The sequence below is a fragment of the Manacus vitellinus genome, unplaced genomic scaffold, assembly GCF_001715985.3.
Source record: "Manacus vitellinus isolate BGI_N305 unplaced genomic scaffold, ASM171598v3 scaffold_5_pilon, whole genome shotgun sequence".
Lineage (NCBI taxonomy): Eukaryota > Metazoa > Chordata > Aves > Passeriformes > Pipridae > Manacus > Manacus vitellinus.
In genome coordinates, this window is record NW_021940682.1 from 32,184,228 (window position 1) to 32,207,072 (window position 22,845).

At 36.8% G+C, this 22,845-nt stretch overlaps 2 protein-coding genes across 5 annotated transcripts in view; both read right to left on the bottom strand.

Moving 5' to 3' along the window:
- The window catches only part of YEATS4 (YEATS domain containing 4), a 13,408-nt gene extending 4,541 nt beyond the window's left edge, over positions 1-8,867 (bottom strand). The window contains exons 1-2 of the mRNA XM_018080783.2: positions 8,784-8,867; positions 8,481-8,609 (exon numbers count right to left, since the gene is read on the bottom strand). Of these exons, the coding sequence (XP_017936272.2) occupies positions 8,481-8,609; positions 8,784-8,867 (213 nt within the window). The remainder of the gene's footprint in view (positions 1-8,480; positions 8,610-8,783) is intronic.
- A 1,559-nt stretch (positions 8,868-10,426) lies between these two features.
- Positions 10,427-22,845, bottom strand: part of CPSF6 (cleavage and polyadenylation specific factor 6) — a 33,469-nt gene continuing 21,050 nt past the window's right edge. For all 4 annotated transcript variants that reach the window (XM_018080416.2, XM_018080415.2, XM_018080414.2 and 1 more), the window contains one exon: positions 10,427-15,790. The gene's annotated coding sequence lies outside the window, so the exon portion shown is untranslated. The remainder of the gene's footprint in view (positions 15,791-22,845) is intronic.

A 22,845-nucleotide genomic window follows, 5' to 3' on the forward strand; every position in this document is an offset into this window, starting at 1 on the left:
CACTAGACCAGGAGGCTCAAAGTCCCAGCCAACCTGGCCTTGAACACTTCCAGTGATAAGGCATCCAAAGCTTCTCTGGGCAACCTGTTCCAGTGCCTCTCTACCCCTATAGAGAAGAATTTCCTTCTTATATCTAATTTATATCTACTTTCAGTTTAAAGCCATTACCCCTTGTTCTGTCACTACATGCCCTAGCAAAAATGTCCCTCTCCAGCTCTCTTGAAGGCCCTTTTAGGTACTGGACAGCTGCTCTAAGGTCTCCCTGGAGCCTTCTCCAGGCTGAACAACCCCAACCCTCAGCCTGTCTTTATAGGAGAGGTGCTCCATCCCTCTGACCTTCATGGCCTTCCTTGCAACAACAGGTTCATGTCCTTCTTACACTGGGGACCCCAGAGATGGATGCAGCACTCCTGGGGGAATCTCACGGTAGCAGAGTAGAGGGGCAGAATCACCTCCCTGGACCTGCCACGCTGCTTTTGATGCAGCCCAGGACACGGCTTTCTGGGCTGCAAGTGCACACTGTTGTGCCATGCCAAAGTTCTCATCCACCAACACCCCCAAGCGTTCCCTCTCTTGGCTGCTCACGTCCTACAAATGCAAGAGATACCATACACTTGTGCCACTTCCATCACTCACAGTCCTCTGCACGCAGGTCACATGCTCTTCTGTCTGAGCTCAGTAGAACTTAAAGAATGAAGAAGGGAATTAGATAAACGTTTTTTCTTCTTTTTGTATTTTTACTTTAACTGTCTTCAGACATAACCCTTTGCTGCTATTTGTTGGTGTTCACTATTTTATTGCATGTCATTCCCAGGGACCCACACACTGCCTGGTTAAATGAGACATCCTGAAAAAAAGAAGTCCCAGTGAGGGTATAGTATGTGCTGGCAAGACAGGTACAGTGGGAGGGAAATGCCTATAAAAGTCACTAAAAAAATGAAAAAAAGACAGTGACAAGTATGCTCATAGTTGGGCAGCTGCTCTGAACTTCAAAATATTTCATCTGTGGGATCTCTGATCCAGAAACCTTTGTACATCTCTGGAGTATATAGGATATCACCTTCTTTGGTAGGACATCATCCTATTGATTACAAGAACTGAGAGCTGGAGATATGTAGCAATTTCTGTGGGGTCCTTTTTAGTTTCTGAGGAAAACTGAAGAACTTTCCTCTGGCAACTTTCAGTTACAGAGTGAGCAGAATAAGTCCAGTGAAGCAAGCCCACAAATGATGCAAAATCAACTAATCTGCAAGAGGATGCTATATTTCAGATATTTGCTGATATATATTCAGCAAATATATATCAGGGGCCAGTCTTCTTCAAGTGGTCAAGCTCTTGCTGTCTTCAAAGAAAAATCTTCTGAGGTTAATCTAACTTCTAATTAAAAATTGCTTCTGTGGAAAACTCTTCATTCCAGTAACAAGATGAACAAGAGGGGGAGATGATGCAGTTCTGACTCTAAAGAAACCTTTTCCTCTTGTGTGTGCATGACTGCCCTACAGATTTTCCTTTGGAAAGGGTGGGCTTGAATGTTGTTCTGCTTTGATTTTTAAAGATAGAGATGTAACCAACCTTTGTTAATCTACTTGCAACTGGAATATGAGAGAGCAGCCCATCACAGCACCACCAGTAGAAACTGAGCTCACCTGAGCAGGGGGTATTGCACATGTGCTTGGCCCTCAGGGTCCTGCCACCATTGTGCCACCAGCAGCTGTTGGTCTGTAAGAGCCATGATTCTGATTCAGAAAATAAGATGATTGTATAGAGAATGCACATGATAGGGAGTGGTCCTTTTATTCTTTAATTGAACCAAATATGAAAAACACATGCAGTATGTCTTAACTTTAAAAAGTCTGACACAGTATTTCTACTGTTAGAAATAAATTCTGGTATGCTTCTGTGCATTGTTCTCTATATACAGAAGCACAAATCAAGCCCAACATATATTTCCACAAAAATGACAGAGGAAAATACTATATGGCCCAATTTGTGCCATGGTTCTAACCATATTCAATCAATGGTGACCTTCTGAACAGAAATGAAGTGCAAGTGAGCTTTCATAAATAAAACTTGGGAAACGAGCACAGTGTTAGGGCCCTCTCACCACTGTTACTGCCCTAAGAGTGAAAATGCAGATGCTGGGAATGGCCCAAAAAAAAATACTCTGCTAAATATGACCTTGTCTCTTTTCTGGGTTATACCCATATGAGTGCAGGTGACACAGCTGCACACGTATCTCTTGGGACGGGGACCAGCGGGTGGGCAGTGGCAGGCAGGGTGTGCTCTGCAGCAGCAGCTCCTGTCCTGTTTTGATGCTGTCAATAGCTGTAGCGGGCAGAACTGCTCTCACAGGTGGCCTGAGGGTGCTTCTGGCCACTGCAGATACAGCCAAACAGTCCTGCCCACCTTACCTCTGCTGGCAGGCATGCTCACATGGAGCTTTTCACTGCTCACTGAGGCAGGAGCAGAGGTTTTGGCATGTGGCCATATTCATCCTAACCTCTAAACTCTGGCATTCACTGGACCTGCTCACTTTAACAAAGCTTGTTAAATGGAAATGCCCACCCCATGTCCCCTCTGGACTCACAGAGCCCCAGGCTGTGTCCCCAAAAGGTATTTGGTCCAGAATGCTTCTTTCTGTTAAAAGAATATGTAATAAAATAGTTTGGGTTGGGAGGAACCTTAAGGACCATCTAGTTCCAACCCTCTGGTGATGGACAGGGACACACACTTTCCACTAGACCAGGTTGCTCAGAGTTCCATCCAATCTGATTCCAAACATTTCCAGGGATGAGACATCCAGAAATTCTCAGTGCAACCTGTTCCAGTGTCTCACCGCCCTTACAGTGTAAAATTTCTTCTTAATATCTAGTGTATTATCTCCTTTTATAGGAAAAATTAATGGAAAAGCACATATGCAAGAACAGGGCAAGTGGGTGTAAACACCATGTGTCCTAAAGAAGGCCAGAGACTCCTTAAACAAATTTGCCTAAATAGAGGCAGAAGAATTATTAACTAGCTGTTGTGAATGCCTTAAGGGGTTAAGTACAGTGGGAAGGGAAATAACTAGATAGAGAGCAATATCAGCACAAAAATCAAATTAATATAATTTAGTCAAGAAATTCAGGTAGTGGCTTTGATTTGTAACCCCTTAACCCCTGGAGCATGGGAGGAGTGGGACAGATTTCCTGTAGGAAGTGTGGGAGCACAGTCCAGACAAACCTTAGGAGGTTGTAAGATAAATCATGAAAGAGGTTGAAAGATGCAGTTGGCTGCCCCACGACAGGACAGAGCTTCATATCCCAGGCAGCATTTTCCATTCTTTCTTACTACTTTGCTTTCTTGTGGGGCCGTGCAATGAAGCATGGAAGGCTAAAAGACACCCACACCATTCCCAATCTGTTTTACCTACAAGCATGGCTAATCACAGAGAAGACAGATATAGGTGAATGAAAAAGAAACAAATTCCATTTTTTTAAACCTCATACAAAGATTTGTTCATCAAAAGAATACTTAATGGATTTATTATCCAAATGTTCACAGGCTTGAATGTTGTTACCAGAATGGAAGCACATTTCAGAAAAGAAAGGAGGAAGTGGCACTGGACACATGCTCTGAGCCTACTGAAATAAAAGAAATAATCTCAAATGGAGCAATCTTCAAAGCAGTCACTGAATTTCAGAGTCACAAGCAGGTTGTGGCTATGGTAGGAAAACCTCTGTAGGAATATGTTCAGTGAAAAAAATCCGCATAACAAGATGACACGGGACAGACTGGAAACTGATGGGATTGTTTGAACTGGACCACGTTAACCAGGTTCCTGTCTATAGCAAAGGGCTGGGAGGGCCCTGGAGAACCTAGGTTTTGAACCTGCTTCTACCAACCTGTTTTTGGAAACTGCTGCATGTGATCTGTCACTGTAACTGTTGAGCCCAGCCTCTGTCCAAGTGTGCAGCTTAGGCAAAGTTTTATCATAAGCCACTGTTGTGAAAGAAATGAGCCACGTAAAGGGAGGTGGCTGCTTCTCAGAGAGCTGAGCCCTTCACATGTCAGCCACCCTCAGACAGCACATGGATACTGGCATATTTGACAAATAAAGACCAACTTCCAACTCCACACTCTCAGCAAAATTACCAGGTTCCTCAGTATCCTTACCCAGGTTAGGTCACTCCAAAGTTTAATTCTAAAATTGTGTGTTTAAGCTTTCCTCTCCCTCCGCCCTCCCCCAAGCTAAAAAGAGATGGGAACATTTTTATTCTTTGTAAGGGGATTACACACAATCTCACAGGAGGTGACCCTGCAGAAATGTCATGTAAGACTTTTCTCAAACTTCTTCCAGTCCTGGAAAGGACAAACTGCATGGGGGAAGAGGCCACCTGTTCCAAGGATCAGGTGCAGCTGGATAGCACAAACCTGGCTCCAGCAATGAATGGTATACTGCCATCTCTCTCACTAGCCCTAATTGTTTTAACTGACTACCAATTTAATTTGGTGATAACATTGTTTTGGCAACTTGATACTTTTTCCCTAATTAAAGGCTTGAATTTTTAGAAACCTTCCCTGCTTCAGTAATGCATCCAAGCCCCTCACAGTTAAAAATCTGAGCTAGCTATTGCTGTAACTAAAAAAAAAAAAAAAAAAAAAAAAGGAGATGATAATGTAGAGGTTAAGTTATATTTCTAAATTAATTTTAAAATATGATAAATTACTTAACTAAATGGAACAGGCAGGGGATAACTTGAAATTAGGAGGGCACAGTAGGGATTCCACTTAAAAAAACCCAAAAGTTCTTTTTCTGAAGTATCATACAGTTACCACTGTGAAGGAAACACCAAGAAAATTTTCTCCTGCTGAGATGGAAGCCAGCCAGTAGATAGCTTTAATCATTATGGAGAACTTACATGGAGAAGCTCAAAATACAGCTTTTTATAGCTCCTAATAAAACACTGGCCTTCTCTGACCCTTATGATTCAAGGACTTCATGTATTAAAAGAAGAACCCACCACACAATTTAGACATTATTTTCAACAGTTTCTTTTGCAGGGTTCTGTTGGCCATTCTACACCATTCACTATTTTCATTACCCTTACACTACAGGTCTTTGAGAAAGTGAGGGCTGTGAACCTACATCTTGCAAAGATTCCAGGTTAAATGACTTTCAGAAAAGTGAGAACTGCAGTTTTAATTATGTATAGGCTCCAATTAACTTTTTGAGGTGGGAGCCCAAGTCCCTTACAACTTGACCCATGAATAAGGATCCTGTTTGGTATGAATGGTCTCTGTTTTCATTCCCTCCCACCAGTGTGGAGCTGCAACACATCAGGCAGAGCTATTTATTTTTTAAGTGAAGCACAGTCTGCAGACTGTAAAAGGTGGAATGGCTAGCTGTCAAAAAGAAGTAGACAGTTAACAGGGAAAGTGGATACCAGCAAGCCTCAGAAATCAGTTTTAAGCATCAATTAAACCATTCTGAAATGCAGTAACTCTATAGAGCCCTCTGCTCCTTCAGAGGTGAATGCTGCCTATTCTACATGGGAACCCACCCTTCTTCTGATGGGGTTTAGAGATGCATTCCACTACAAGCAACATTTTATCTGCCTGTGTGGACAGTATTTTTTTCCAGCGTTTTTAGTGTCAAATAAAGGTTTCTGAGCATTGAAGTATTTCTTTCACTCCAAGTGTATTATACAGGAAAACACACAAGATTTTTAGAGCAGTACACTCAAAAGGCATTCAAAACAATATGCAGAAATAAGGCAATAAACAAGAGCTTTTTCACGAGATGTCAAGGCAAGGAAAAGACAGCTTGTTTATTTTGTGGAAAAGTGGGGGAAAAAAGTGACTGCTATCTTTTTAAAATTAGGACAGTTGAGGATTATCACAGTTCTGCTGACAGTGCAGACACAATAATTCATGGGATTATAAATTAAGCAAAGGAGTGTTTTTTTCATGCCTCTAGATGGCAGAAAGAGCCCCTTTACGCTCCATTTGCACATCTACCCCATTTTGAACATATCCTTCCTTGTGTGACAGAACACCTTTACCATTAATATACAGGATAAAAAGAAAAAATCTACTCAATGGGTGCCAGTGCTAAGTAGATTCAAATTGTTTTGAAAATTGTTCAGCGATATATAATTTTTAAAACCATCTGTTTACCCTGAATCCTTTCTGTAAAACTGGGAAGCCCTGTATGAAAAGAAATTAATTTTACTTCCCATTTATACAAAGAGCACAAGGTTTACAAGACTTCCAGCAGTCTGATGGGAAGCAAAGTGCAAATCATCATCATCATCATGATGCTAATAATTTTCTGCAAATTGTTCAGAAGAGATGCATTAGCAGATTCAGATAATTAAAAGGAATAGCAATTCTCTATCTGCAGCAAAGAGAACTCTATTTCTACTGGGCTGCAACTGTTTTTCACACTGTCTCTCCAGGAGCAGAAAAAGAACAGAGTAAAAAAGGTAGAGAACTTTGATTAGTTCCTTAAACACCATATAATTTGTGTCTCAGCATTTAAGTCTGAGCTGACCAGCATCTCACTGTTTTCTGTATTACATGTTATGTAATATAGACATTATGTTACTTCTCTGACTCGCTTCCAGCTCAAACTCATCATCAAAAATATAGTAAGCAAAAAATCTTAACAGCACTGCTCTTCTCCTTCCCTCAGGCCAAGGGCAGCACAGCACCTCTCGGCTTGCAGCATCCTTGAAACTAAACATGCTGCACTCTGCAGCTGCCACTCCATCACATTGCTTCCGCACCTTTCACCTCCTTTCTTCAGGCAAAGAAAGAAAATATATTCCCACCTCACTCTCACTTTGGTCCCTTTCTGTTGCCTCTCTAAGGCTCTCCCAACAAGTTACTTTTCCTGGACACAGAGCAGGCTTATTGTCTTCCCATTTCCTGCCATTTCCTCGCATTTTTCAGAAGCAATCACTTGCTTTTGTATCTTCCAAGAGGTAAAACAGATAAAAATCCAATGTGATGGATACATTTTCTTCCTCTTGCAGTTCCAGTTAATCTGTCCATCTATTACACAACAAAGTCTCCTGAGCAGCATCGGTCTTACCTGTACTCATAGATCATGAATGAACATAAACTTATAACTACTCCAGACATAGTGAAGAATTTAATCTCTGTTGTTAGTCAAGATCCATTCAGAAAATCAAGTAGTGTTATGCTTTAAGTACTTTAGGATACACCAAACCCACTGTCAGAGGTGTTGACTGTGCAGACTACATTCCTGCAACAAATATGCTATGCTAACCAGGTGGTTGTCTTTGGAAAAATGCAGAGATTAACTTGGAAAAACTCCTTTCTCAGTTGATTATTTCTGAGAGTGTAATGTCACAGACCTCTAAGGGGACTCAGCCAATTCCCAATGCAAAACAGACATCCTGGTCCCAAAATAATTAAACCGGCATTTCCTTGCCTGGTGTGTCATGATTTGTTATAGTCTAACATTTCAGGGTACAGACACTCAGGTGCATGCACCTGAATTTCATATAATAATGCCTGTAAGAAAGGTATCTTTGTGATCATAAGCTACACACATACCTCTGTCTTCCTTTACTCAGCCTGCACTGGACAAACTTGCCTTTCACAGCTTCATACAGACTTTGCTCTGCTGATTTTGGCATTTGATTTGCTTTCTGCTGCTCCTCTGTTTTGCAGCTTACCATCTCCCCTGGACAAGCTGCAGTATTATGAAACTGCTTGAAGGATGAACCAGGGGAAAATTACGAGACAGAGAACAGCACTAATACTTTGAGCCTGAGCATCTCTTCCCATTCCAAACTAAAAAAGGTCAAAGGACACTTCCGACTCCTTACTCAATGCCTGCTTCCCAGCAAGTGCTTAAGATGTCTCTCACTTCCATAGAGACAAACTTCCAAAATTAAAGCCTCTCCTTGATCAGTAATTCCTACATTGACAGAAAATGAAGCAAAATGCCAGCTTTGCAAGAAGAGAAACTTCAGTAGTGCCTTCAGTGAGGTTGGCTCAGAAAAGGTGCAGCAGCAGAAGGGAAGATTTCCTCTTCCCTTAACAACATCCTGGGGACTCAGCTGTCCTGCTGCCTGGGCTGCAAAATCCACAGCAGATGTGCACAAGATCTCCAGAGCTACCCTCACAGAAACAGTTCCTACAGCCCAGTAATCTCCCTTCAACTGCAGCTGGCACAAGAACACAAGGTTCAAAGAAGTGACTATTTTAGGCTCTCCTGCTAAACCTCACAAATGCCTTCTACCGCTCTTTCCTCCCAAAAAACTGACAGTCAACTGTAAGGGCCAAACAGTGATATTAGTCAGTCAAGTAAAGGAACAGATTTATCCTGGAGTGGGTAATTTTGGGTTTTGGCATTTTTCATCTTGTTTGCAGCCCTCAGAGGATAGGGTAGATGGGAAGAATTAGCTCTCTTTGCTAAGGCCAGTCAGCCTGCAGCTGAGGCGGCAGAGAGCAAACTTCTGTACCAGCTTCCACATTGCTAAGCACTGGAGAGAGGAACAAGCAAGGACAATAATCTTCTGCTGAAGCCTGGATTCCAGCATGCTCTCTCCCTCCAGCTCACCACGGGCTCTGGGCCCTTCAATCCGCAACAGCTATGAAGAAGACACTGAAAAAGGTTGGAGGCAAGGTTCTTGCAAGCAGAATTGAGCAAGAAAGCTTTCCTAATAGGCATTATCGAATTATTTCCTTGCATCAAACTCAAGGGATAATATTTTCCCCAGGAATCCTATTGGAAAGAAAACAAAACCCATACTCAGAGTGCTCACCTTTCTCATTCTCCGATACCATTTCAAATCATACCTTAATGGTCTTGCATCCTGGTTAGCTGACCTATGCTTGAACACCTCCATAATGAATTCATCCACGTACTGAATCGCCACTGTGTTTATCTTAGAGTATACATCCCACGTTTTTGGGGACAGGATGCTTTACACTTCTCTCCCATTCAGCAATTGGAACTGCTGAACACCCTAACCAGGAGGAAAATTGCAATAATAAGATACTTTCAAAATCAAGAGTTTACAATGATTTTCCCCTGTGTCCTTAACCCAGGAGGAAGCCTGCAGTCCCCAAAGCCCCACCAGCCACAGCACAACACTGTTTCCATCTCGGTCTGAATCTTCACTTGGTCATTGAAGCCAGGCTACAACACACACTCGTGCTGCTAAGAATTCAGGTTATAATGGTGAAATTCAGACAGAGCAGCAAACTCAGTGGTCAAGTTGACTTTCCTGTCCTCTTGCTTGCTATTTTAAATAATTAATGTCTGAGTCCTTTACAGTTACTGAATGTTATTTCCATTATTGCAGGTTTGGAGCACTACCCAAAGAAATTCAGGTTCTTTTTCTAATGAGCATTGGGTCTTCTCAACAAAGACCTGCACAATTGCTCATCAGGGTTAAACACAATCATGAATGTAATGTTCTTCCATGGCAATCAGATTACATTTCAGACTTCTTTTTGAAGTTATAAAGATAAAAATGATTTTTTTTTCCCCAAATGAAAACCAGTGCTCTCACATAATCTTACCACTGTTAAATGCTAAAGGCTCATCACAGACCAAAGCTGGAGTCGACAGCACTGCAAAATGGTACCATTAATCTAAGATGGTATAATGGATATAGCTCATTTTATGCCACAGTAAATGAACTTTGACAAGTATTATGAATTATGAAAAGCTCACCACTAGGATGGCACAGTATGGCAGTGCTAGTGGCTTTTTGTCTATAACATACAGATGTGTGTTTTATATAACAAAAAGCTCTGCTTTCGCAGCAAAAACATTTGCCCGTGAAACCCCAGTACCAAAAGTAGTTTTAAATCATCAGAGGATGGATATTATTGTCATTGGTACCAAACCAACTGTTTGCATGAGATGAGCTGACAAGTTCAACCTGCCATACAGCGTTTTACAACTGCTGTGTTCAACAAGCACATGCTTTGCAATGATTAACATTTCCCAGATTTTGCCAATTCAAGAAACCAAGTTCAAATAAAAAGTTCTTATTTTAAAAAGTTTTACCACAGCTCCAAACATTACTATACTGAGATTTGATTCTGAAAATGTAATTTTAAGAGACTGAAATTGCTTTACACATCATGCTTATTTTTTTCCCCTTTAGTTAATACATTACATGTGGGTCACCGTATTTTACAGAAAAAAAAGGCTGGCTTAAAAAAAAAAGTCTGCACTTCCTATTGATTGTAAACTCTGCAAAGAGTCTTTAAAGACCAGATAAGGACAAGAATAAAGAATAAAACTATTTCTAGATTCAGAAATAATTGTAGCACAGAATCTAGCTGTAACTTCGTTAGAATGTCCACGCTCCAAGTTTTAATGTCTGAAAATTTGAAAAGACTGACAATAATGAGAAGTTTAGACAAGCTGAAATGAAGACAGACAACAGCATTTTTAAATATAAAAATGGTCTTTATTTCTTCAATACAAGGTAAGCTACTATTGCAGTTTAAGACCAACACAAAAGTTGGACAGCAAATTGCTTAACAGTCTCCTAAAGGCTGAAAAAAAAGAAACCCATGAAAGCTAAAAGTTGTGCAATATTTCAAGTATAACATCTAAAAAAGATGAAATGATCCCTAAACTTACAGATTAAGTACCTCTGCTGAAAAAGTATTAAAATCCACATTTGCTAGCATACCATCTTACCTTGTGGAGAAATATAGGTCTCCAAAAACTCCAGTGTTCAACAGACTCTTTGGCCTGCCAGCATCAGGAAACTGTTTATTATATATATAAAATCCTTTGGAGTCAGGCATTCTGACAGGTATCCATTTCCTTACACTTTGCATTGCAATTCTGCATTCCAACTTAGACAACCCCACTCCTGTATTTCAAACCATCTCTTGAATAGTTTACTCATAGATCCTTGAGCAAAGCAGGAACCAGGAAATGGAATTGTACAGGAAGACAATACAGCCTTTTGTTTAGAAAGTCAGCAGCGCTGATAATAGTCATAAAACTGCTAAGGTTTACCAAATAGGAATGTATTTCACCTTTAAAACATTTGGCTTTTTCCCCCCCTTTCTTTATTATTTTAAAAAAGGACAACTGCAGTAGTAAGGAAGCTGAATTTGCAATCACTTGTATTTATAAAAGCACACACATTCCTCATTTTCTTACATTTGAAGATCAAGGAAATGTCTGTTTCATAATGTAAGAATAATATGCACAGTTTAAAATATTTTCTATTACAAAATACTGTGTACAAGAGGGTGAGGTTGAAGTCTATTAGTTGAATATACTCAAAAGTGTATACTGAAATCATGTAAAAATCACATTACACGGTATAAATAGATGGGAATTTTTACAATTTAAATGCTCCATTCCATTGGGATCAAAGGTATACTGTTTACTATTTTCAATAGACTTCAGTAAAACTAGTGTATTTCCAAAGAAGTTTTAAAAGATTTAAGCACAGGCATAGGTCATACCAGAACCTAGAACCCACTGCAATCACTGGGCTATAGGATGGGTTCAGGAACTAACAAGCTTATCATATACAAATAGAATGAGGAGCTTTATTGTACTTCGTCCAACATGGGGGAAGAAAATCTCCCAAGAACATCAAACTGATGAACTTATGCTCCAAACTTGTCCTCAGTAAATTTATCCTCTAAAATGAAAATTAATCTAAAAATACATGGGATATCAGACCTTAATGGGGGGTCAAGGGGTAGAGAGAAGGAAAGGGAAACAACTACAAAACCAAAAAACCACCTCAACACCCCCACCCACCCCAAGCCAGTCTGAAATATTAATTGCAAGGCATTATAATTGCAAGAGACAGTATTTCTGCATAAACATCATGATTCAATAGCATGCTGCAACCATTAAGTTCAAGACCTGTGCAGTCAATTACCAAAATAATTTAAATACTAGGCGAATCCACGTTGCTTCTTTCCTATGGCAAAATTGTTATTTTGGAAAGAATTGAAATTTCTTCAAGTATATGGACACTGACTCATACTTTCCTTCCCTAAAATCTTGAAGGGCTTATATTTCAATGCAGAAGTAATTTAGTGTCTTCAGTCTTTGAAGAGTACCAGTCTTAAACATGCATGTTTTATATTTGAATCTACATGACTGACAGTATCTTAACAAGTGTTGTATCAGGAAATTTAAGGCTGTATCTCAGTTTACGCAAGAACCAAAGACAACTTTAACAGGCTATGTATAAAATTCTATAAGTAAAAATAGGAGCAAAGTCTATTTAACCTGTACACAAGAGAGCAAGTGGATAAGAAATGAAAATCAGGAATTAAGTATTTCTATAAAGAATGTCATGTATTTTACTAGAAACACAGATGACAAGTATATACAACATTTAAATCTCCAATTATCCACATATAACTAGGAAAACATTTACAAGGGTTTGGGTATGCAACTAAACAATCAGGTAAAAAAATACAGTTAGAAAAACTAAGCCTCACCAATTTCAGAGGAACAAAACCAGAACATACTCAGTCCACAAAAAAAAAAAAGCTAATGTCTAAATTTAATAAAAATATCTTGTTTAACACAAAAACAACAGCTATCCAAGCTTATAAGCCACACTGTAAATAAAAATTTGAAGTTCTGACAAACATTTTTCAAAATGTAATCAGAACAAAAGTTATTGGCACAGAAAGTAAAAAGGGAATGAGGAAAAAAAGACTGTACAGTTTCCAAAATTCTATGTTCTTCTTCTGAAGTACTTTTGACCTGTCAAAACCTATAGTCCAATAAAAATTTTACTTTAAAAAAAATCACTCTCTACATCTAAAAAACAAATCACCAATAAAACAACAACTGTTGCTAAAGCACCACCACTCCTAAGTCACTACTTGTTGGTTTTGTCTTTCAAGATAAAGGACACAGCCTTAACATAATATTTTCAATGTTACTTATAAAATCAACGTTTGAAAGAAATAAAGTATTTCCTCACAGACTATTTCATCTTTTCATCAGCAAAAGGAGATGGATTAGAACTGAATGAATATCAAGAGCAGTAGCCATCATGGCATCATCACCAGTCAATTATTTTCTAAACTGCCATTTCCTGAGCAGGTACAGAAAATTGCCAGGAATATTTAATAAACCAAACCTTGGTAAAAATTCTACTACAGATCCTGTTATACATGATGTACATCACGCATATTCCTTTTTGGTGTCTATCAGGGTCTTTGGATTTTTTTCTGTACATTTCTTTTTTGTTTTATATAAAAAAAAATCTAACAAAGGACACTCACTCAAGAGAATATTATCTAAATTGCAACACAGTACATTTATCAGTTAAAATTAAGTATCTGGAGAACAGGCAGAAATAATGGGCTTCATACAGGGATCTCATCTCTCAAGTCACAATGATTATTCAGTTTAACTTATGTTATTTACCACCCCCTGCTATTCCCTCCCTGCTATTTCCATTGCCAGCAATGGAAATCCGTATGTGAGTGAGAAATTACACTCTATGTAAAAAGAGCAACAGTCTCCTTAAAACTATTTCAATGTGGAGTAAAATATCAATTCCTGCATAAAATGCTTGTAAAGTTACTTTTTTTTATTTTAAAATTTAATATATCTACTCAATGGAACATTACTTACCTGCTGCCTTTCCAGTATTAGCTATTCCCCATGTAACAGCTACAGGCAGGTTATTTCTTCCTTAAACTTATTACACACAGTAGTAAACAATGTTTTTAAGTAAAGAAAAAAAAAGTTACAACAGTAGTGTTTGTAACCAACACCTACTAACAAAAAAAGCAGGAAGTGATTCATTACTTGTTTGACACAGCTTTCAGTTTTACAAAATTTTTAAAGGCAGTTTTCATTTTCAAACAGGATTAAACAAACATGTCAAATATCTTCTCAGTAGCAAATAGTTCAATAAACACCAGTGATCCCATGCATGAGGAACTGAGGTACACAATTTAAGGAGGAAAAAAAAATGGAGAGTCTGAAGCTGTAGCCAAGTCCAACAGCATCAACCTGGCTGCAGGAAACCTGGTTGAGTACCAGGTGCCAAAAATATCAGAGCATTTCAAACTTCTGCAAAACTTGGGCAGTTGCACAAGCTACTGGTCCCAACTCGAAGCATAAAAATCACTCATGTATGCAAATAAGATAACTTAAAGCATATATTTACATTCCTTGAAATATATGGAATGTAAGCACGTGCTTGATATGCTCTGGAAAATCAAATGGATTTAAGTGCTTTCCTGAACAGGGTAACGTTTTAGGTTGGCTGTAAAATCTTCAAAATTGGTAAAAAAAGAAATCAAGAGTTTTCTCAGGGTTGCCTCTTAAAGCCATCTGAGGTCTTGAAACTTAACTTAAAACATTAAGTGTGGCTATTTGAATACGTGAAAACTCCAGAGTATGTCCATTACATAACAATTTACAATAGACTAAAAGGGAGCCTTTGCACAAGGCTGCCAGAAACTAAGCTTTTGCAGCTTATATGAACTTCCTATTCACTTGCATTTCACACTTGCTGAAATTTAAAACAAATTCTTGAATTTGAAGCCAGCTTTCACTGAGTGCTCCATTAATTTGTTTTTAAGTAAATTTACAAAACCTCATCTGACAAATTTAATCTGTGTCATTTTTTGCTAAGACATTTAAATATTGCCCATCGGTGAACAAGGACATACAAGTGTACCTTCTCTTTTATATGCATGTGTGAATAAACCCCAAAGTATTAAGAAAATACCAAACCCATAAAGTCATAAAAATGGTAACATCTTGTTTCTTCTGGCACATTTCTAATATACAACTATGTACAGACTGCTACGGCCTTGGGGGTAGAGAGGGAACACACACAAGCACTATTACTATAAAACTGTAAACAACTGCAGGGTTTTGTTTTTTTAAACCTAACCTTTCTACCCCTTATTATGGGCAGTTTAAGTTCACATGAACAGTTTAAGTTTATATCAATTTAGTGTCAATCAGGATCAAGGTTCTATGAAAGATAAAATTTTCAGTGTGCTAAAAATCACAGACTTGGGACCATCTCTCCTCAAAACAATCAACCACAGAGTGCTGCAGTTTTTACAGTTTTATGTGTCAATTAGCAAATTCACAAGCCACCTAGGTAAACACTGCTAGAAAGCAAAATAGTATTAAAGGTTTTATGTAACCACTTATTTTCATATCAAAATTGAGTGTGAGAGCGCAACATTAGTACGTTTAACTTGCTGAATGCAAGATTAGGTTGAGGCATATGCAAGAACTATTGCAATGTTTTTGAAGACAGCATCAATGTTTTCATTGTAACATTATCTTTAAATATTGCTGAACACAAGACTTTCCCTGAGGTGTAAACATCAAATAACTTGAACAGCTTTACACATCAGCCCCATTAAACAGTTTATTACAACACTACATCTACGGTAATCAGTGGTGCTGTGTACAGACATTATCATATGAACAGTTTAACATGAACAAACTACTATAAAAACAAGCATTTACTTGACTTTTTTCAATTGTTTGCACATTATAATTGCCAAATGTATATAACCAGTAATAAAGTTGCAAAAGCTAAAGGTTTAAATCACACAGGTTTCCCTCAAATAAAACAGTTAAGCAACATAAAAAAGTAAAAGAGCTACTGGTTACCATGTATGCAGATTTGCTTTATTCAGATCTATTCCTGTTCATTTTATCCATGAATCCTTACAGGCTCAGTTCAATCACATGAAGCAAACTGCTGGACAAGCATCTTTCCTTGAAGAATGTATCTTGTCTTGCACGCTGTTCCTCTTCCTTCAGCTGTAATGTGTCAAAATTTGTGATGTAGATTTTGCTAGTCCCCATAATACACAGAAAATTGCTGGCTTATCTATACATACACAAGTCGTGCATCTACTTCACTGTGATGTAAACTAACACAAAATATCCAGAAGCAGTAGCTACTTGTTTGTGTGTTGTTTTCTAACACAATAGTTAAAAATAAGATTAACGCTGTTGTACAAAAAAGTTGAAAGAATATAAATTTCACAGTTAAAGTATTGATGAAAAAGAAAGAAATAGCTACTGCTCCTGTGACTGACGGCAACATTGATATAGAACATTTTCTAAAGTATGCATTCTGCAAGAGTAACTGAACAAGAATTTAAGGTAATTTTGCCACAATTAGATTTTTACATTTTTACCTGCCCACTTACAGAATTTTTAAGCTGGTTTGACATTTAAGGAATGTGCTGATTGTATAATGAAATGGATGGCTCACAGCTCAGTAACATTTAAAAGTGCACAGAATCTGACACCATTATAATCAAAATTTTCAGACTAGTGGCAAGCTGTATGGGGTTCACATCTAAAAATACAGGCTAGCAGTTTAAGCACAAGAACCCACTTTTCATATAATACACTGTAGATTTGCAGATTTTGTCACCTACTCATCCTATGAAAAATCCCAAGCCCTACTTCCTACTCTCATCTATTTTGGTAAATTAAGGAACCACACAATTCAGAGTTAATTACCGTAAAAATTCACAAAATACTTGGGAAGGTATAATTCCATACACTGGATTTCAGTTGAATTCCATTACAAAACAATCAACTATCTTAATTTCATTAATAATTCACAATTTCAACATTCAATAATTTCAAAATACTTAAATTGTTAAACACCCAACACATTAAATTGTTTATTTGAAAAACAAGACATTTAGAGAAGCAATTTCATGAACATGCAACAGTACACAGCTGTCAAATATTGTTCTACTAGTACAATAATTTCAAAACTAAGTACTCATTTTTTCTTCTTCTTTTCCTAAAAGTGACTGTTAATAATATCTTAAAAAAAAATCCCAAAGTATAACCAAGTAGGCTCTATACACTACAGTATGCACATATACTAGTCCAAATCCAAAGCAGCGACTGAAATTTCTTATTCACAGACTTCGTTCCCAAGTCATCAACGTATCAACTTTTGAGGAAGTTCCTTCCCCAGAGGCCAATATTTCCATAGGTGTTATGTGCTTTTGAAATTAATTAGTAGCAAAGTGACAAAGTGCTGCCTCCACAAGAAAAATGCGTTCAGGGTTGCAAGCTAAGTTAGCAATAGGCAGGAGAGAATCTCAGTTTTCTAGTGGAGAAATTAAGTACTGACAGCTGTGAGACTGCACGTCAGAATTTGCTGCTCTCATGATACAATTGCTGCAGCCAAAATTATGGATCTTTATCACTTCTGTGGCGACAGTTAACAGATCCAAAGCACCATATATATGATTTATAATACTAGCATAAGAAAGCTTCAGTTCCTGGGAATAATTTGCTAGATTTGTAAGGGTACTTATGGAACTACAGGGACTCTAAAGAATGCACAATGAAGTGAATTTAGGATTAACGCTTTTCATTATAGGGCTTTTAAGATGGTCGGCACCACACTGAACCTTCATTTTTAAAAACATGACCAACTAAAATCCAAAATGGTGTACATTTTGGGTTCAAGCATTCTGCCACTATATCTCGGCACAACTGGAAACCCTTGTGGTTCCAAAAAGAAATAAATCTGTATGGATTATACGTTCATGCTAAGCCCTTTTCAGTATTCTACAAGCAAGTAGAATATTGAAGCAACAAACAATTTTAAAAAAATAATAAATCTCTAGTCAGTATTTCTTAGCAATACTGTTTTCCATCTGCCTCAAGCTCACATATAAGCTATCTGTCCCAAGCATGTGTTAGGTTTGTACAATTTAACACCACACAGCAATCAGTTTCTCAGCATTTCTACTAATAAAACCCAAATTTCAGACTTAGCTGTTAAATAGGTTTTGTGAGTTTAAAAGTTAGGGGTTTATGCCAGAATATTCCACAAATGAAATCCCAGGACTTCAGTGATCAAACATCTTGGTATTTATGCAAGATGCAACTTGAGCATTTTTTTACCCACAAAGACACACAACAAAACCCAATAGATTGCCTGTATATATCAAAAGCATCTTGCAGTAGCAACTCTGATTTTTTTTCTCTTTAATTCCAATTATTTAAATAAGTACATAAAAGCTTTAAATATCTTTTAAAATTGTGAAAATTCTACAGTAGTTTTAAAGCTGTATGTGCATACACCCATAAAGTTTTTGTTATAGTAGTTTAATTTCTGATATTTTCAGAGATTGAATTTCAATCTCACATGTTCACATTTCAGTAAAATGCATGACATACATTTTGTTAGTATATCCTAAAAGCTCCTACGAATTCCTTCATGTAATTCTCCTTTATTTTATTCTATACATAAAGAAAAAGAAATACACAAACCAAAGCTCCCACAGAAAGTATCAGCTTGAAAGCCAAAATTTGTTTTAATTTAACCTACATTCCAGAACATCACAAACCTCCAAATACTCTGATGCTTTAGCTATAACATAGTAAGAAAGAAGGAATTTCAAGCTTGTCTTGTCTCAAGGACTTTCTATTTGTCTTTCTGCATGTAAGCCAAGATACATGTGATTCTGTTCATCATACACATACAATTTTACCAGCACTAGCACCTTCTCATATTTGCCTATTCCCCCCGCTCCATTATTCATGTACTTACCTGCTACCTTTGTTCAATCTTAGCATATAAGTAAAGATCAACACAGCAATTTCATGATTTTATAAATAACTTTACATGGGAAGAAAAACTCCCAAACTAGTCTCATTCATCATGTATCTTTCTCCTACTATCCCAGCCTGTCTATTCACTAAAAATAACCGATGAACAGTGAGGTGTGTTCAGAAAATTCAATCTTTAGTTTACAAATTAAAAAGATATGACTCACTGTCAATTATTTTTCACATTAATATATGAGGAAGAGACAAAAAGGTAGATCAGGCTGCCACAGAAAAACATAAAAATGAAGATATCTCTCTCATGTGTCCTTTTTTATTTTTTTTGTAAAAAGAAATCATAGTTCTCAAACCACAATGAGCAAAAGGAAAAAACTGAATTCGTTCGTTCTCTGGAGAACACTGTATCAAATCAACATTTTCATGTCTTTGTTTCTTATGTTATGAAGCTTAAAAGTTTCTTGGGGAACTTTCATACAGATCAAATTTGTCAAAACTAATGATTTCACAAATAAAAGAAAAAAGCACAGGATATGGGGAGCACAAAAATATAAGTGTGTCTAAAGACACCTCAGAAGTCAATAAAATTACAGCAATATACTCATGGGAAAAAAAGTAATAAAAGTTATGCTTTTGAAAATAACTAGCATGAGATACTCATTTCATTTTTTAAATCAACATTTCACCCTCAAGAAAATGAGATAAATCACTGAACATTAAGGAACAAACTATGTTTCTGTAAAGCACCAGAGCAGTGATATAACAGACTGTAAAAAGCACATAAAGCAGTGGCACTCCTTGCCTCTGTGACGCTATGCTGGATTTCAAATACTGAATCAGATACACAAAGTATTATTTCTCTGATGAATGCTAAATGCAGAATAGTGCCAGTTCGACATATGTGCTTCCTCAAAAACACACATTTTAAAAAAAGAGATAAGGTAAGTAACGTTTGCAATACCTTAATATTAAGATCTGATAATAATTCTACACAGGTACTTATACTCAAGTCTCAAACAATGCTACCACACAATTTAGTTAATATTAACTAGAAGCTTATTATTAAAATAGCTTATAAAAAATAGGCATTTTTCTCTTCATTTACAAGGTTTCTTAAAAGGCTAATTTCATACGTCACTTGATGTTTAAGTGGTTGTTAACATTGTTACAGGCCTGTTCCTACTTATAGAAGCAAAAATATAATGAATACTACATAAACTATGAGTACCATTTCCCCTCCTCCTGACACCAAAAAAATTCCAACCATGTTACTTCTTGGATCACTCCAAAGCTGAAACCACTTCAGAGAGAACTGTGAGCAGTTTTTGAAGGAGCATATGAGCCTCAGACATCAAATTATTTTGCTTACAGTGGTTTGAGAGCAGAAAAAATCAGAGAATAAACACGAAATATGGAGTACAAGTCTACATACATATCAACTGTTACAATATTGTGGTTTTGTCTTTGCAATTCAATCCAAATCCAGTTTAAATAGGAAATAATCAATCAACCCAATAACAAAAACATAAAATGAAAAATTTAACAGTCAGCAGATATAGAAATTCAGACAGATTAAGATTGGGACAATGTATCAGCTGGAAATACATCATTGAGTATCAGTTAAATTAAAAAAAATTCTGCCTAAAAAAAAGTCAGGACTCATGATGATGAAATTACATTACTATTCTGTTTGTACACATTAATATTGTTGTTAATCCTTCTAAAAGTCATTCTATTGGGTTCTTAGTTTTTGACTAATACAGGTTAGACATTTGTCTTAAATCCATTATTCTCTTTTATATCTATGGGCTTTCTATAATCAAAGGCAAGATGTTTCAAGGAAACATTCAGCTTATAGTAATTCAGGAGAACGGATTATCGATGTACATGAAGCCTTACTCAAGTGAAGGCACAAAAATCTTGCAAGAATTTAACTTTAAATCATGAAGTGTACAAACAGAAGTGTAAACACTTGCTATGGTACAACTAAACTTTTTATAGAATTTTATTGTTATAAACACATTTTGTAAGTTATTCCAATTTTACCCATCTTTATAAATGTAATACAGTACAAACTGAATTTCACTGTTTACAAAAACGTTCACATTGGACCTTTAAAATCCTTCTAAACTAGACGTGTAACGCTTTGGAAAAAAATGCCAGTACAGTATCACAGTTATGACTATAGGTACACAATTAGGAGAGGTATAGGTGCCATTCATAGGGTGCAGGCACAGAGGTAACTTCATGTTGTCTGGCAAAACACAGTATTATGGGAAATAACTCCTTTCAGCACTTTTGATATTTATTAAATAACTGAGTGTTAAATCCATTTATGAATATTATTCAATGTAAAAAATGAAACAAAAAATGTATGGCAACATACATCTTAGTGAAAATGAAACATACAAACCAGGAGATAACTATTTTTTTATACGTGTGTGTATAAATATATAAAAACAAAACTACAATAAAGCTCTTCTTCATTAAGACAGCAACAAGACAAAATGTTTACAACTTAACTTAAAAGAAAAAAATACCAAATGCTTTCATTTACATGTAGTAGACTAAACTGGCCCTTTAAATCAAGTTCTTAGGACCTATTTTCTTCACACAAGGGAATCTTACCAACACATCCCTTTGAAAGAAAAGAGAAGTCCCAGCATACAATAAAGCTGAAGGATGTTGCAAATATAAATCCCACCTGAACTGAGACTGAAACCACAGCCTCATTTTAAAATTGTTCTTTGGAAATTATAAAATGCAACCTAATGCTGTTTGGTATGTTTTCTTGGGGTAACAGCGTAGGGAATCTATACTTGGCACAGTAAGTCCATATCTATATGCACAACACTAAATACACAAAAATTAAAGCTAGATTAATAAAGTATGCCAAGGGTTAAAAAAATTATCTTTAATTCCAGGCTGTTAACAATTTTTAGTGTGGCTTGCTCATCTCCACCAGAAGGAAAACACTCTAGAAATACATCCATTACTCAGCTCAATGGTTACCACTATCAGTAAGAACTATTTGCAAATATCAAAAATATGCAGTTATTATACAAGGTAAATATCCAGTTCAATAAAAAAAACTACATTTACTTTTGTTATATCTGTATTTTTATGTTGTTATTTTACAATTAAGAGCTACCATTACTATTTTTATTAAATTACAAAAATATTTCTACCAATCTTTTTTAATGGCAAAAAGTGGCATTAACAGAAATATACCACCATCTTTATTTCGTTTGCCATGTTTCACCTTCCTATTTAAGCCTTTGACTCCCCTTTTCTAGGTTGGTTACTTCTTTGTGTTGTCCCCTGCTAGTACACGAACCCAGTACAACGCCCCACTTAATTCTCAACACCCTAGAGCATTTAGCATCCGAATTCATTCTCTCCCAAAGGAGTCAGACAGTGACACAGAAGTCTGACTGAAAAGCTGACATTTAACTCATATGAAATTGTATTTTTACTTAGGAGTATACTACATTTTATATGATTTCTAAAAAGTTTTGCTCTGTAACTTCTGTAAATGAATTTCTATGAATCAATAACACACGCAAATCCAGAAACTAAATCTGAGGTTAAACGTAAGAAATGGAAGCTGGGCTGACAGACAAGTCTGCAAGCTTCAGTTTCATTGTAGAGGTAGTGGCAAGTTCTTCTAAAAAGGGAAAAGACCACTACGGAGTAACTATTAGGTAGGGGTTTTTCCCAATTGTCAAATATAAGGAATAGTAGCTTCAATTCCCAATTCTCAAAATGGTATATTATATAAAATATAAATATTTTTATGTATTTTAAAGCAGTACATTGAAAAAAAGCATTGTTTAGCATGCTACTCCAGCTGTCTAGACATCTCATGCATGCAAACTTCAGATATATGAAATAAAAGAACACATTAGTTTGTGAACAACCAGAAAAGAATCAATCTTGGTGTCATACATTTTTACTAGTCTTCAGAACATGACTATCATATGGAGGAGGGACTGAAAAAGTCAAGGTGAAGGGGAACAACTAATCATAAATTTTACTGAAGGTTAAAACACGAATTTAGCTAGAAGGCAGAAGATACTGACAGGTCACATTTCATAAAATAAAGATAAAAATCTGGCAATATTTCCTGAATTTGACTAAAACTCACCAGGAAAAACAAAACAAAAACAACACAAAACAACAAACCCCACAAATACTGAAACCCAAAAAATCACCACCATACTTGTGCAAGGACAAGTGCATGTACACTGAAATAATCCACACAT